This window comes from Xiphophorus couchianus, chromosome 1 (assembly GCF_001444195.1).
Source record: "Xiphophorus couchianus chromosome 1, X_couchianus-1.0, whole genome shotgun sequence".
In the NCBI taxonomy this organism is placed as follows: domain Eukaryota; kingdom Metazoa; phylum Chordata; class Actinopteri; order Cyprinodontiformes; family Poeciliidae; genus Xiphophorus; species Xiphophorus couchianus.
Window position 1 is genome coordinate 7384770 of NC_040228.1, and position 14624 is coordinate 7399393.

At 39.6% G+C, this 14624-nt stretch overlaps 1 protein-coding gene across 2 annotated transcripts in view; it reads right to left on the reverse strand.

The window, feature by feature from the left end:
- spen (spen family transcriptional repressor) overlaps nucleotides 1–14624 on the reverse strand; it is a 28633-nt gene that overhangs the window by 12213 nt on the left and 1796 nt on the right. The window contains exons 2-10 of one of the 2 annotated variants that reach the window (XM_028024530.1): nucleotides 12124–12444; nucleotides 5499–6113; nucleotides 1404–1561; nucleotides 1096–1296; nucleotides 850–1001; nucleotides 640–765; nucleotides 441–554; nucleotides 247–360; nucleotides 48–148 (exon numbers count right to left, since the gene is read on the reverse strand). In XM_028024530.1, the coding sequence (XP_027880331.1) occupies nucleotides 48–148; nucleotides 247–360; nucleotides 441–554; nucleotides 640–765; nucleotides 850–1001; nucleotides 1096–1296; nucleotides 1404–1561; nucleotides 5499–6113; nucleotides 12124–12444 (1902 nt within the window). Of the gene's footprint in view, nucleotides 1–47; nucleotides 149–246; nucleotides 361–440; nucleotides 555–639; nucleotides 766–849; nucleotides 1002–1095; nucleotides 1297–1403; nucleotides 1562–5498; nucleotides 6114–10319; nucleotides 11382–12123; nucleotides 12445–14624 lie in introns of those variants that run through there. The other variant, XM_028024538.1, reaches the window with a different exon arrangement.

Here is a 14624-nt window from a genome sequence, read left to right on the forward strand (position 1 = left end):
AAATGGTACTGAAGTCAAATTGTCTCAAAGAACAAAAAGATGCAAACCTTCTTTCAGAAAGAAACTCATAAAAGTCACGAATATCTTGCCCAGATGCCTGCATTGCACGATAAAACGCCATCTGACTTTCCTGATTTGCAAAGTCCACCTGAAGATGAAAACAGAAAATCCAGATGCAAAATTAGTCAACAAATCTGGAGATTAGTCCAGGAAATTCGTTTTGAACACAACTATATTTCCACTTGCCTTAATTTTATTGCCACCTATCTTCCAACCTTTTGTGTCTTTGACTGCTGCTTGGGCGTATTCAATGTTGTTGTACAGGATAAGGGCCATTCCCTTCATTCTATCAAGTACGACCTGTAAGCCACCAGGGAAACAGATTTAGATGTACAAAAATCACAAAGGTGGTAGAAGGGTACAAAAATAAACATGCTTACCTTGACAACATGCCCATAGCGGCAAAAATGGCGAGTGAGAAACTGCTCTGTTGTATTTGAAGCCAGACCATCTAACCAAACACAAGTTGTGGGCATGCTTTTTCCAAACCCCAGCTGGAATAAATAAAATATCAAGTTGGAATTTGGGATGAAGCAGGAACATACTAAAATTGCAAAATTAAGTCACGACAAGGCTGACCTTTAGTCTGTTGTTACCAAGATACTCGCCGTCCATCTTTTTCATTGCTTTGCAAACACTTGCAATGTCGCAGTATTGAAGAAAGGCATACTGTGGGGCTCCATTCACCTTTTTAATGTCAATATCCTTAGGGAACCGTAAAGAAACACATCTGTCAGTAAACAACTATTTCGCTGTACTTTTTACTGAAAAAAAAAAAAAAAAGCTTACCACTATTTCTCCAAAACGTTGAAAGATGTTTAGCAGGTCATGGTAAGTGGTAGTCTTCTCCAAGTTTCCAATAAATAATGTCCGTGTGGCCTTTGGATGAAACTCGTCAATCCTCTCATCCAGCGGTCGAAATTCGTTTTCGCTTTCTGTCTCTGAAAGGACAGGAATGTGTAGTGAGTTACTTTGATTTTTTAATCTTTCTGCTTTGAGAATTATTTTGCATAGCAGGTCCAACAGAAAATTCACCGGGACCATTCCAGGCTGTGACGTCAATTTGCATTCCAAAAAACAGCTTCCCCTTGGAGGCGCAAAGCGCTTTCTCTTGATCTTCTGGTTGGCGGAAAAAGACGAGTCCATAACGCTCCTCTGAAGCCCCATGGATTTGCACAGATGTAACCTTTCCATGTTTTTTGAATTCATGGAACAAACCGTCCTTGAGGCTTGTATCTGTGGCAGGCAAATTTAAATGTGGCACAAGTTAAAAATGTCTTAATTGTGGCAGATAGCTATGTTATTCTACACAAAAGAGGTTGTGGCAACACGACATTACCTACCTGTAGAGCGCACAGGAAGATTTTGGACCTTGATGCCAAAGCTTTTACGCGGTTCGTCTTTGTCAAGGGAGGATAAAGGAAGAGCTGAGGGTGCAGGGACAGCAGCAGACTGCACTGAACGGGCCGGAGAGTCATCACTCGAGCTACTGCTAGAATCACTGCAGCAAAGCAAGAACATAAAGTAAAATGACTCAATCCAATCTGCCGGCTTCATTAGACAGACAAAATCTTATTTTGTATCAATTTGAAACAGACTCTACGGAGATGGATTATAACAGGACACACTAAAGTGAGTTTGATTAAAATCTGACTTTGCTGGATGGAACTGCAACAGAGTTGAATGGAAATTAGCAGCATTTAATTTACATTGTTTTGTAACTGACCCTATGTTGACATTCTTTGAGAATTGGTGTGTACTTTTATTAAGTGTTTCTTCAATAAATGAAGCCAAACACGTGACAGTAAGAACTTTTTCATTCCTGTTCAGCAAAAAAAATAAATAAAAAAATCTATACAGTTTAGTCTATTTGTAAAACCCTGAAAGCACTGCTGTCAATTTCCATGAGTCAACTTGTGCCTTTTACACACACTGGACATTAATACTCACTGAGTATCAATGAAATTCAGCTACAGATGGTTTTATCAGGACAGATTCAAAAAGGAACACAGGGCACCATGTCTTAAACTGCTGATGTGTTATAAAACATACAGGAATATTTGTTTAGGGTTTTATACTTCAAAGTCAAAATGGCATGACATAATTTTGTGAAATTGTCTGAAAGACAAAAAAACTGCTTCTTCTCTCCGAATTCTAAAAATGATGTGAAAAACATAGCACACAAATTTCTGATTAAATGTATAGATGGCGGGAAAGTTCTTGCAATGCAGTAAATACAGACAATGCCCCCTCTCCACCCCCCCAAAAAAACATCCTCTATTGAACACCTTTTTCGTCTTTATTTCACTGTTATACAGAGCATCTTGTAATCCGTGAAGCGGGGGAAAAAAATTGCACAGTTGCACATTTCTGCCTGCCTCATGCACCTACTCAGACAATTCCCATGTCTGTCTCAGCTTTCTAGGCCCTCTGCTGTTTGTGTCCTTCTCACTTTCTCCTCCTGCGCTCAGACACTCCCGGAAGTGCTGCTGACGGAGCCTGGCCTGTGGGAGTGGGCAGGCAGCCAGCACTGGCCAGAAATTTCCAGTTCCAACTGGATCTCACGGAGAGGGTGGGAGGGTGGGGGGCTTGCAGTTACCCATACACAGAGGTAGGCAGTGCGAAAAATACAGCTGCCATCTCCCGATAGTCTCCCCGCAGCACTTCCTGGACGAACCACATGTGTCGCTACACGTCGTTCAAAGCCACATCCAAAGGCGATGCAGTCAAAGAAAAAAACTGGAGAGGAGCTAAATAGAGTCATTTCCCATGAAACGGTGTTACTGTGATTTTAATCTTTATATTTATGCCCAGTAAAATATATTAGAGGTGTCATGATAGCAGTGAAAGAAGCAGAACTCAACGCAAAAGCCCAGATTAAGAATTTAAATTCACAAGATTGAGAATTTTAATTGTAGATAACTTTAATTTATTTTTATTGCAATCTACTGCATGTTTGCCACATAAATATAACATTTCCTAGTTGTAATAACCTCCGACATATTTCTTCACAAAGAACGTGCATCAGCAATTGACGAGAAGCATTTAGTGGATTTACCACAAAGTATTAGAAAGAGGTAAATGTGTCGTCTTTTATGGTGGTTTAAAAAAGTCGTGGTCCACTGCTCTCAAACACCACCCCCACGAGGCAAGCTAAGTAAAAGCATAAATCGACGTTGGCTAATCTAAGTGGACTTTAGCAGTATGCAAATATTTATGATACAGAGAGAGTGCCATAATAGCACTTACAAAGATCCTTTTCTCTCCTTTAAAACCGACAACCACTTAACACATATGGCGACAATCTTACCAACAACAATTTAAATTGGAAGAAGGATTTAATAATTGAATTTTGAATATAAGTAACAAAAAGGCTGTGGGGGTGTGCGTGTGTGTGTTTTGTGACAGGCAGTATCTTTTCTTGGCAACGTGTGCCTTCAAATAAATGTTCTAACATGCAGACAGAGCACCTGAAGTGAGGCATTAATCAAGCAGAAAAACCTCAGGGTGCCTTCACCCTTTCTTGCGTAACCCCATTTGGAATACAAATACCGGTGAAATGAGTCGGCATCACCAACTGAACACTTCTGCCGATTAATATAAAATCCATTACCTGCAGGACAATAGTATGTAATATTTGTGTGACAGCTCCTTGGAAATGATTGAATACAGGAATACACGCACGACTAATGGGAACGTTGCTATGGTTGCTGTTGGACACATGAAACTCTAAAGCTTTGGCACAAGCAGTAAATCGGAGGCACATTTGGCTAAATTTGAACTTTGTTTGCAATTGCTGATCAGAAATAACCCCCCATAATCTAAGTATAGCAGTAACTCTTCTGTTTTGGATTTCAGTTTTCACCATGTAACGTCTGGCTGCCTTAATACATGGTAAGCAAATATTACACATTTTGATCCAAGAGTGATATAGTGACACAAGAGGTTCATAATATTGAGATGTCATTTTGGCACGATCGCTGACAAAGCTAAGAATCCCTCCTTTCCTTGGAAGTTTTTCAGAAATCCCAAACTGTGTTTTAAATAATCTGTAGTCAGAGTAGAATAAACCAATCCAATCTCTACATAACGGGGATAAAACCTACAAAATGTTATTTTTTTCAGTTTTCATGGATAGAATAAGTTTTTATAAAAGGCCTGTACGCACTCTGTAGAAACCAACGAATTTAATTTTTGTTACCATAGCTATTAGAAAAGAATGAACACATTATTTTTCTCACTTGTTGTAATGCAATGTCCAACGCTCTATTGTGTGGCACGTCCAAACTTCTGAGTGGCAGTGGTTAATGCAGAGAAGGGCAATGTTATCATTCCATATGTTCTGCCCTATGGGGACTTCTATCCTTTATCACAGCTGGATCAAATGTTGACTCATTATAAGACTAAAGAAGAACACTGACATGCTGGGGACACTGACATACTATCAGGGAGAGAACTAAAACATGCCGGCCTTTGAGGACCAACTTTGGACACCACTGTCTTAAATCACTCATCGTCATATCCAGAGTACATACAAATAACATAAAGTCATATGCTTCGTAAGGCATAAGCATTGGCATATGTCATTACTGTGTAAATGTTGTCTTTTACAGCACTTAGCTATTGTATTGCTCTTATGGCAATTTATTGCTAATTGCTGATATTACAACATGTGGCACATGGCAATTTGGGTATGGAAATGTGGAGAGAATGGGGGCCATGTATACCAGCATGGTGTGTGCACTTCATTCACTGTGACAAAACCAAACCTGTCACTAGGAGTATCGAGTCTGTAACCTCTTGATAAACCCCAAAAAACATATGTTCTAAATCTGCCCATGTTAGTCAATACCTGCTTTCTACTTTTGGAAACCAATATACTACAAAAAATAAAAAATAAAATAAATCACTTGGCCAAAATATTACAATTTTCATTTTAAATAAAAAATTTGTTGCGACAGACTGGCGACCTGTCCAGGGTGTACCCCGCCTCTCGCCCGGAACGTAGCTGGAGATAGGCACCGGCAACCCTCCTGACCCCATTAGGGACAAGGGTGAACAGAAAATGGATGGATGGATAAAAAATTTGTCAAATAAATGCTCAAGTATTAGCTTTGGATTATACAAACACCAGTTTTTAGCTAAATTAATCTTAAACAGCATCCTGACGTAGATGAGATCTCCACCACTGGCAGGAATTACATTTTTAGACATCTTGCACAATCTTGTTTGAAAATGTGGTATGGACTTAAAAAAAGATGTTGCACAATTTCTTGAGGTCAACATAGCTGATGAAAGGCATTTAATGAGGAAATACAACTTTCATTGAGTTCCTATAAAATACTTATTATCTTGGTTTACTTTCATGCATAGAGCTTAATAATTTCACAAGGGAAATAAAAAAATAAAAACAAAATCTGACTGTGTAATTCACTCACCTGCCACTCGTGCTGCTGCTGGTGCTGCTGACTGAGTCTGAGCTGGATGAGCGACTGCGAGATCCTGACCCACTGTGGGAACGTGGAGGACGAGTAGTCTGAGTCACCAGTCTCTGAGGCGAGGGATTTCGCGAATGTGTCGAGTGTGGAGACCGGCTGCGACTGTGGCGGTATGACCTCTCCACACGCCGTCCCCGGTCATCCCGGTACAGGTCCCTGTGAACCACACTGGCCAAAGTAAACGGTTCCCTGGAACGAGACTCATAGCGAGGCTCTGGCGCCTCAAACCGACACGGACTCCTGCTGTGGGAGCGGTAGAAGCCGACCCCGCTGGACGTAGATCCCGCGCTCCCTCCCGTCGACGCCCCAGCCGATCCGCCGGCTCCCGTGTTTCCAGAAACGGGACCAACTATAGTTCCACTGACACCTGACGGCACAGTTGTACTACTTCCACCAGTGGTGCCAGATCCACTTCCAGCATTGCTAAGAGTCCTCTCTCTTGCGTCACGGTAATAGTCTGTTTCATAGTGCCGTTGACGGTCGAAGCTGCTACCAGGTCGCTCGTGATGTCCGTAGGTGGTGTGATCGTATGTCCGTTCCCGACCTTCCGCAGTCCTAACAAACACAAAGAGAAACCAAGTTACTTTGCAGTTTTATCATTCAAGGTTGGTGGACAATCAACATGATCTGTTATATACAATAAGGGGGTTGCCATAATTAGACACAGGGAAAGACGGAGCAAAATGTTTGAGAAGAATTGAGAAAGACGTTTGCATTTCAAGGAGAAATGAGTGACTAATCTACCAACAAAACTAAAAGAAGGGTTAAATACGTGCCTGATAAGACAAGTGAGCATCAGGTTTTTTCTTTCTTTTCATCTGTGACTTGAAGACTGATTATAATCGTTTCCTTTGTCATCCACAAACAAGCCATGTTGACATGTTTTATCATTTTGCTGAGGATTTTTGTTTAGCCAATAACACACAAGCCGTTAAGTCATAACTACACAGTCTGATAGCTTTAGATCTTTAAAAACAACCTTTACAAACCAACGGTTTCTGGCATCTACGTTAAAAAAAATGGTTTTAATGAGGACATTTTGTTCAAACTTGAAACAATCAGCAATCAGAATTTAAAATGGTATTCCACGTGATTTGTCATTACGGGAGTCATATTACAAAACTCACCATAATGAGCGGGACGGGACAGCAATTACTGCTGTTGGAAATCAGATCGAATTATAAGCAGCAAATTAGGCACGCTGTTCCAACTCAAGGCCGGATGTGTTTTCATCCAAAGACACTTAAGATCCTCATTTTAGCGGGACGTTGCAAAATAGATGAATGGGTTTTAGATTTAGTTAAAATAGAGAATTAGGAAAAATGTTAAAATTAAGGTTTTCATTTAAAAAAAAAAAAAAGATGGGTAGCTGCTTATGAAGGTTAAGTTTTTGTAATTGTTAAAGAAGGAGCAGAAACAGTGAGTAGCTTAAAATAGTATCTGCCCACCTCACCCTAGAAAAGGACATACATTATGAAGGTATAAAATGCAAAAAAAATCAAGAAACTAATATATATAATAATGTAGTGGCAAACCCTCAAGATGCTACACTATGTATAAATTATGTATTACAAACAGAAATTGCATTTACTGTTTGTTTTTTTTTGTTTGTTTGTATAATTTACAATCCTAAATTTTATCCTTTACAGAGAAAATTAATTTATTCTGGTGCAGGATTATTTTCAGAATGTACCATTTTTTAAATTTTTATACGCCATTTGTCCAGCAAAGATTAGCTTTCACAAAACTAATAAGGGCACTGACTATTTAACTTCACTGTCTGGGCCTCACAATGAATACCTTTGGAACTTTATATGAATCTGAAGTTTTCAAACCTATCACAGCAACGTCTTGACATGACTTGTGTAAGATTTGTAAGTTACCCCAATTCAAACTACAGTAAGGAATGAAAATTACTGAACTTAATAACCAGCAGCTAGTACTAAAAAAATGAATGGAATGGCCTAAATAGTAAGCATTATATACAGAACATTACAAATAAGAGGCTGGCTATTTTTACATTGGCAGAGTGGCTGTCTGTCACACTCGTGGTCCGCTCTCACGCCTGCTGTAGTCGGTTGTATTGATCGGAATAGAAGTATCATGTTGTAGCAGCCACTCCACATGTTACACATTTACCGTAATTCCGGCTCATATTCAAAAAGAATTCAATTTTTTTTTTTAGATCTTTCAATAGTAACAACTGTGATATCAAATATCAGAAAAGCTATCATTCTTTTCCCCTTGATGGCTAAATCTTACTATCTTCTCCACCTAATTTATCCTGTCCAAAGCTGCAGTGAGCTGGAAATGAATCTGCCGGACAGAATGTACTGTTATTTTGGTCTTTTTTTTCTCACTACAATTTTTATCTAACTGCTGTTTCTTTTCTTTTTCTTAAAATGCTTTTTCAGTCAGATATTTTTGAGGGAAACAACGGCAATTGTGACAAAATCTTTCAGAGATGGCTTTTGTTGTGCCGTACAATTTAAAATGCGATGTCTCTCCTTGACTTTTCAGCTAAACGAGGGAGTTCTTTCAACGAAATGAAAATATGAAAATGTTTAAGCATTTGTCCAGATGGATTCAAATCAAATTGTTATTTTATCATATAAGCACATTTGTATGTAAATCTCCCTGCTGTCCTTAGGAACCTATAGAAATCCACAGGACGAGTGGTATCAAAGGCTGCTGATATATTTCTCAAATTATGTTGTTACACAAGCATCTTCCTCTGCGTCACCGGGCGTCGGATGATGTCCTGAAGGGGGATTTTGGTAAATGATTAGTGAGGGCTCAACCTGGCCTTTGCACCTGCCGCCTTCATTTTACTGCCCCTGATGCGAGGACTTTGGTAGAACCCTTTGTACTAAGAACATAAATCCCTTTATGACAACTCTTTGTGCTGATATGGGCAAAATGAAAACAAAATATTTGGGATCGTAAATAGAAGCCTTGCATAAAAGAGCAGAACACTGTGTGAACTTTATACAGTGCCCTGGATGTTCAGAGTTATTTGCTTAAGGAGACAAGCACCGAGTCTTTTCATGGCACGATGCATAAAAAGTACAAGAGGGTCAGGGGGCGAGCTCTGTTTCGGCCTATTTGATTTGATCGTCTGGGTTCTGGATTCATGAATAGCATGTATGGCACAAGGATGTCTGCTGTGAAATTGATGGATTAGCTTGACCCCCAGATGCTCTCCAAAATGGTAATTTGGTGGCGCGGGCCCAGGGCTCAACAGATACCCTTCATTTTCACGTCAAAAAAAAAAAAAAAAAAATCAGGTTTTACATTATTCATAGAGCTTAAAAATAATTCAGTTCTTTTTTTTTTCACCTTTGGACAGAATTTCCATCAGTGTGTGATTATTAGTCCACTCGGGTGCATGCTAAGCACATCAACTGTTTTGGTTCTACGTGAGCAGCATATTCATGAGGATTCATTCCTGCTGCATGACAAAAAGGAGGCTTATATATGTGGGCTCTGTCATATAGCAACAATGCATTCAGAATCTTTTGAAATGGCTATGCCTAGCTACTGTCTACACATAGTTATGACATAAAGGGACTGACAAACTCTACACTGTTGTTCTTACATACTAAATAATAATCTGCAGTAATGTGATTTTCTGATATTAGTAGTGAAGTAAAGCCAGTTATAGTATTCTCTCAGGAAACACCTGAAATTGGATTGGGAAATAAACCAGCTGAAACGAGAGCGTGTCTTTTGTGCTCATCCAGGTTACAAATCAGTGTAATCCATCAAACTGACAATTTGGTGAGCTCGATACTGAAATGGATGATGTGCTCGATGACTTGCAACATTACCGTATGCTACACCGTAAAATCTGCAACAAAGGGGAAACCAGTGGGAGGAAATGTTGAAAAGTAATATGCGAGTGAAGCGCAATGAAAATAATTTCAAAAGAAGATAGATAGATAGATAGATAGATAGATAGATAGATAGATAGATAGATAGATAGATAGATAGATAGATAGATAGATAGATAGATAGATAGATAGATTATTTCTTGAAAAATTCTACTTTTTTTTCAAATATTAAATGTTGTACATTTGGTTAACACATCCCTATAATTTTATTTTTTTTCATTTTTATTATGCCTTTTAACAGCTTGATTTTAACATATAGATACTCAAAAGTACTTCCAATTTAGAACTGATTCTAATCACCGGAGAGTGTTTGCTTAAAGAAGGTTCTGTGACGTAAATGTTAAATAGTAAGGATAAGATCCCGGGGGAGTTTCTGGGATTGACTCGATGTTCTGCCGCACAGCTGTTTCAAGAAATAAGCAGTAAATTTTTTTTACGTTTTCTCAGGGGACATTTGCAGTTGTGAGAAGGAACATTGCTTTGAATTAATTCATTACGAATTGGAAATCTTTTAATTATCAGTCTAATAAGTGAATTGCTTCTTGGCATTTCCTTTTAAGCGACTTTATCTGCATAAATGTGTTTATATATTTTTTGTTTGCTTGTTTGTTTATGGAGTATCGTTAAAACCTGCATTGATTAAGAATCCATCAGACAAGAAAGACGGGGGTGGGGGCCAGGAGCTGAGGGTGGGGTAAGGTAAGAAGAGGAAGAAAAAGGAGAATGATACAAGGTAAAGTAACATATTTCAAAAAGCAGTAAATCTATGCACCAGCTACTTTGGTTAGTGAGGAAATGGAGAGAGACAGGGGATCAAACTAGGGGGTTAGAGAGGACAGCTAAAATACACAGGGCAGGGCATACCAACCTTTTGAGAGAGTGGTAACTTGACCTACAATTCCAAATACAATTTAGGGAGATAGAACTTTGTGAGCAAAACATGGCAAAAAATGTTGAGTGGAGGTGAAAAAAAAAACAAAAAAAAAACTCTGAAGCACAAATGTTCACATTTCAAAGTGTAATCCTCATTTTCAGGCCAGCCGGAGTGTTCGGTTTTGTTCAAATATTCCTTCAGTGATCCGATTTAGGGTTTCCTTTTTAATGCAGGAATGTGTCTGAGTTTACAAATCCACTGGGAAAAAATAAAATAAAAAATCAGTTTCACTTTGAGTCCAGTTAAATCCAGAAGTCCATCTTTAGAAAGTTGATCGATGAGTCTGCAGTGATGATCGCCTTCTGTTTTTTGAAGTCCTAACATCCACTGTGGTAGTAATGCCCACATCCATAAAGCAGTCAGACTCTTGTTGCACATCAGGGAAGGTTTACGGGGGTAGATAACGGGTAAAAATGTAATCCAGATTAAAGTACTGTCATTCCACCGGTAGGCAGCAGTAATAACGACTCAAAGTCTCCTTGATGTTTATGTCTCTTGAGTATCTTCCATTTCTTTCACAATTAAGAGTTTGTGTGCTCTCCAATCTCAAACTAAGTCCTCTGCGAATGCGGTCCAAAGGTAAAACTTAGTCCTCTACTTTTGTCCGATTCATTAATTGTATCCATGGTTTAGTTATAGTTCCATAGTTAGAAGAGGAGCTGTTAATCCACAAGGGAGAGATAGGTTTTCTCCATTAGAACCAATATTTAAACACTCCAGTCAAAGCTACTTCCAGCATGTCTCTTTATTTATACGATCCAAATGTAGTCCAAGTTGATCCTCAACTTTTGCAATATAAAAATAAACTCCACAAAAAAAATCTGGTGGGGGGGGAAGTCTTTTGCTCACTTGTTTTTGTTGTCTCTACTGTTCTGAGTCATCAGTAGAGGTCTCCCAAAGCTCAATTTGTAATGCCCTGATTAGATATAATCCCAAAATTAAACGAACAAAAAAAAAGTACACAAATAAATGGAAAAAAAAAAGGTAGAATGCAAACCATACCTTTAGTACGAAGGCACATTCTTCATGTGTCATGCCATTGTTAATCCAACAGTAGAGAATAAATATCCTGTGTAGGGTATCCGCATAACTCCAACCCACGTGAGAAGTGAGCACCTCCGTGAGGTGAGAAACCAAATCAGACTAATCCAGACAATGGGCTCTTATACATGTAATGTGTGCTGGTATCTTGGTTGATTTGTTACATGAAGAAAAGATGGGTGAAATTAATCCACTGAACAGGGCTGGTAGCTCCACATTTACAGGAATCCCAGGGATGGCCGCTGGACCACTCTCTCTCTCTTTCTTTAACTCCCTCTCTCCCTCTTTTTTTTTTCCTCTCTCCAGTAACTTCCAATAATCCTGGGAAATTTTGCGGTATCCAATCTTTGCCCCGTGTTTTCCACATTTGACCATTCCAACTCACAGAGATGACCAAGACAACAAACCTGATCCCCAGCAGCTGTTTGAACTCCTATCTGCTCATAACAGCCGACGGATGCCCTCGTGTACGGACACGTTTTCATTTAGGAAAACACCGAGTGTGAATCCAGAAGCTCTGACTACTCTTTGGGGTACTTTAGAGATTATCCTCAGTAGTTTTCATTCTGAAACATGATTTCTACTCTGTACCTCTAAATAAGTAAATGAATAGATGGTGGAAAGATGCTCGGAGGAAAGGCGTTTACCACAAACCACGGTTCGCTCTGTCTTCAGAGGACGAACTTTCTCCACTTACCCGTCTAGCCTGCGTTCATAGCGTCCATCTCTGCTGTGAAGCGACGTGGGGGGCCCATACACGGCCCCCCCTGTCGCCCTTGTGAACCCTGACACATCCCGGCCACGTGAGCCTAAGGACAGACTATCGTCCAGCCCCCTCGCTGCACTAGGAATTGTTCCTGGTTCATTGTAATCTGTGCGCAGGTCTCTGTCCCCCATCTTGTTGATTGCATTGTGAGCCTTTTGAGCACTTTTAATGTCCACAAAATCCACAAATGCTGCAACTCCACCCTCTGAGCCTCGCTTGGGCAGGACCTTGACGCTCTCCACTCGTCCATATCTGAGGGAGTGGGGATGGGGGGAAGACAGAGCGATCAAAACATGTTAGTAATCGAGGTTACAAAAGAAAATGTATTATCGCTTACAGTTTAAAAATATTCAGTTATAACAGTTTATTTGTGACTCTCCAAATCCGAATAAGCGTGTGTGAGAGACGCTGTGGGAGGTACAGTGGTTTGGTTACTCTTGCTTTCCTCTCAGTCCCTAGTTCTTACAAGGCAACAGTAACCCAGCAACTAGACTTGAACCTTGAAACGCCGCATGTTAATAAACACACAGGCATGAAAAAATACAAAAGAACATGCCGGGCAGACAAAAATGGGGGGAAAAAATTTACATTTCTTGAATAGAAAATGTTCTAAGTTCAATCTGGATTTTTTGCAAACACTGTTTTATGAGCCTTTAAGCTATTGTCAAACCAACATTGGGACGTTTATTACTAAGAAGTTGACAATTATTTACACAGCAAATGGAGGTAGAAGCAGGTGCCCCACCAATATTCTTCCTGTGTAAACTATTTGGTCTGAAAATAGAACATAAGTGTTACCAGACCTACCAAACAATAATATTGTATTAGTGGTACTCTAAGCTACAATATTTTAGTCTTTTTTACACCAGTTTATGTTTATATCAGAGTGCAACTCTGAACAAAAACACTGACTTCTAGATATGTTTCACACAGGAAGATCATTAGCAGTACACTACTTCCTATCTGCTATTATATTATAAATAGTCACCAACTTTTGAGTCAGTGACAATGCAAATCTATTAAAGGCTTAAAGGTTCAGAAAATACACTTTGCATAAGCCACAATAATTATTTTGAGACTGGAGTTGTTTTAAGGTGGTAGAATTTTACTTTGGTCTTTGCCTCTCTTGAACTGGCCATTAGCTTAAAAGCTGCCAGTACTAACTAATGTGTAGTTGTGCTGCTGGAAGATGCCACAAAAGATATTAACTTTATAAAAATTGAATTGCTGTCATTCCAAGGGGTTCTTGCTGCAGTTGCAATTTGGGCCGCAATAGCCCAACTACAGCTACTGGATCTAGCTGCAGTTATCGCCACTTGGGTACCAAGTCTACAATTGACTGCAGAGGCAACGCCACTCATTACTTTCTCACTCTAACTTTAAAACTGTCCTTTTTTTAAAATTAAAGTGATAAGGGTCACTTCTTTAATTTCTACATTGGGGCTATCTGGTTTGTTTTTTTTTTTGTCAGCAGAACATTTTCCAAACATCTAAATTTGGCTTTCTCATGAGAAAAAATTACACACATCTTCTTTCAGCCAGCTGATGGCAATGTGCAGCAATAGGTGGGAGAAAGGTAGAACAGCTTTATACTCCATATAGTCAGAGAAAATTCTGGGGACTGTTTTTCTGACTCCTTAATAAAATGACTCTAACATTTGTAAAGGTTGCAATGTGGGGGTTTTTTTGGACTTATTTTGTAGCTTTGCAGCTATAACATTTTAAAAACCGCGGTATGACTAAACACCGGTATCCGGACCATGCCTAGAAAATATACCGGCGGAACAGCATCTAGTCCACGACTTGCCTTTAATAAAACTATGAATGATATTTGTCATTCAAATATCAAACCTATTAAATTTGCACGCCCAAGCAATTACAAAGCTTGGTGTCTCTTTCTTGGACTGGAGTAAACACAAGCGCGTTTTTTTTTTTTTTTTTTTTGCTGTTTGACACAGGGTACCTCTAAATTTATTGGCATCCCGATTCCCAAACACCGAACAGCCCCCGACGCCATTTTAGAAAAGCTTTTCACACTGCTTACTCATTCTGCCGTCCCCCATCTTCAATTACTTCTATCACACACACACACTGGGCTGTCATGCACCTGCATACCCCAACTACCTCTGGGTTAACGCAGGGGCTGAAGCATAGGCTCGCTGAAAATGACTCGCCAGCACCGTTTCCCCCCCCACACACACACACACTCTGCTGCTGCAGTACCAGCCTGCCAGTCACCACCATCCCCCCTCAACACACACACACACACACAAAAAAAAAAACCCTATCATTACGCACATCATATCAAGGGATTATGTAAATAAAACGGCATATAGAGAGGAAGCCCATTACAGCGCGGTCTGCGGAGCAGCATCAATCAGACATAAAGCTTCTCCTTTTCTGTCCCCTAAACTGCATCAAACCAGTACGAA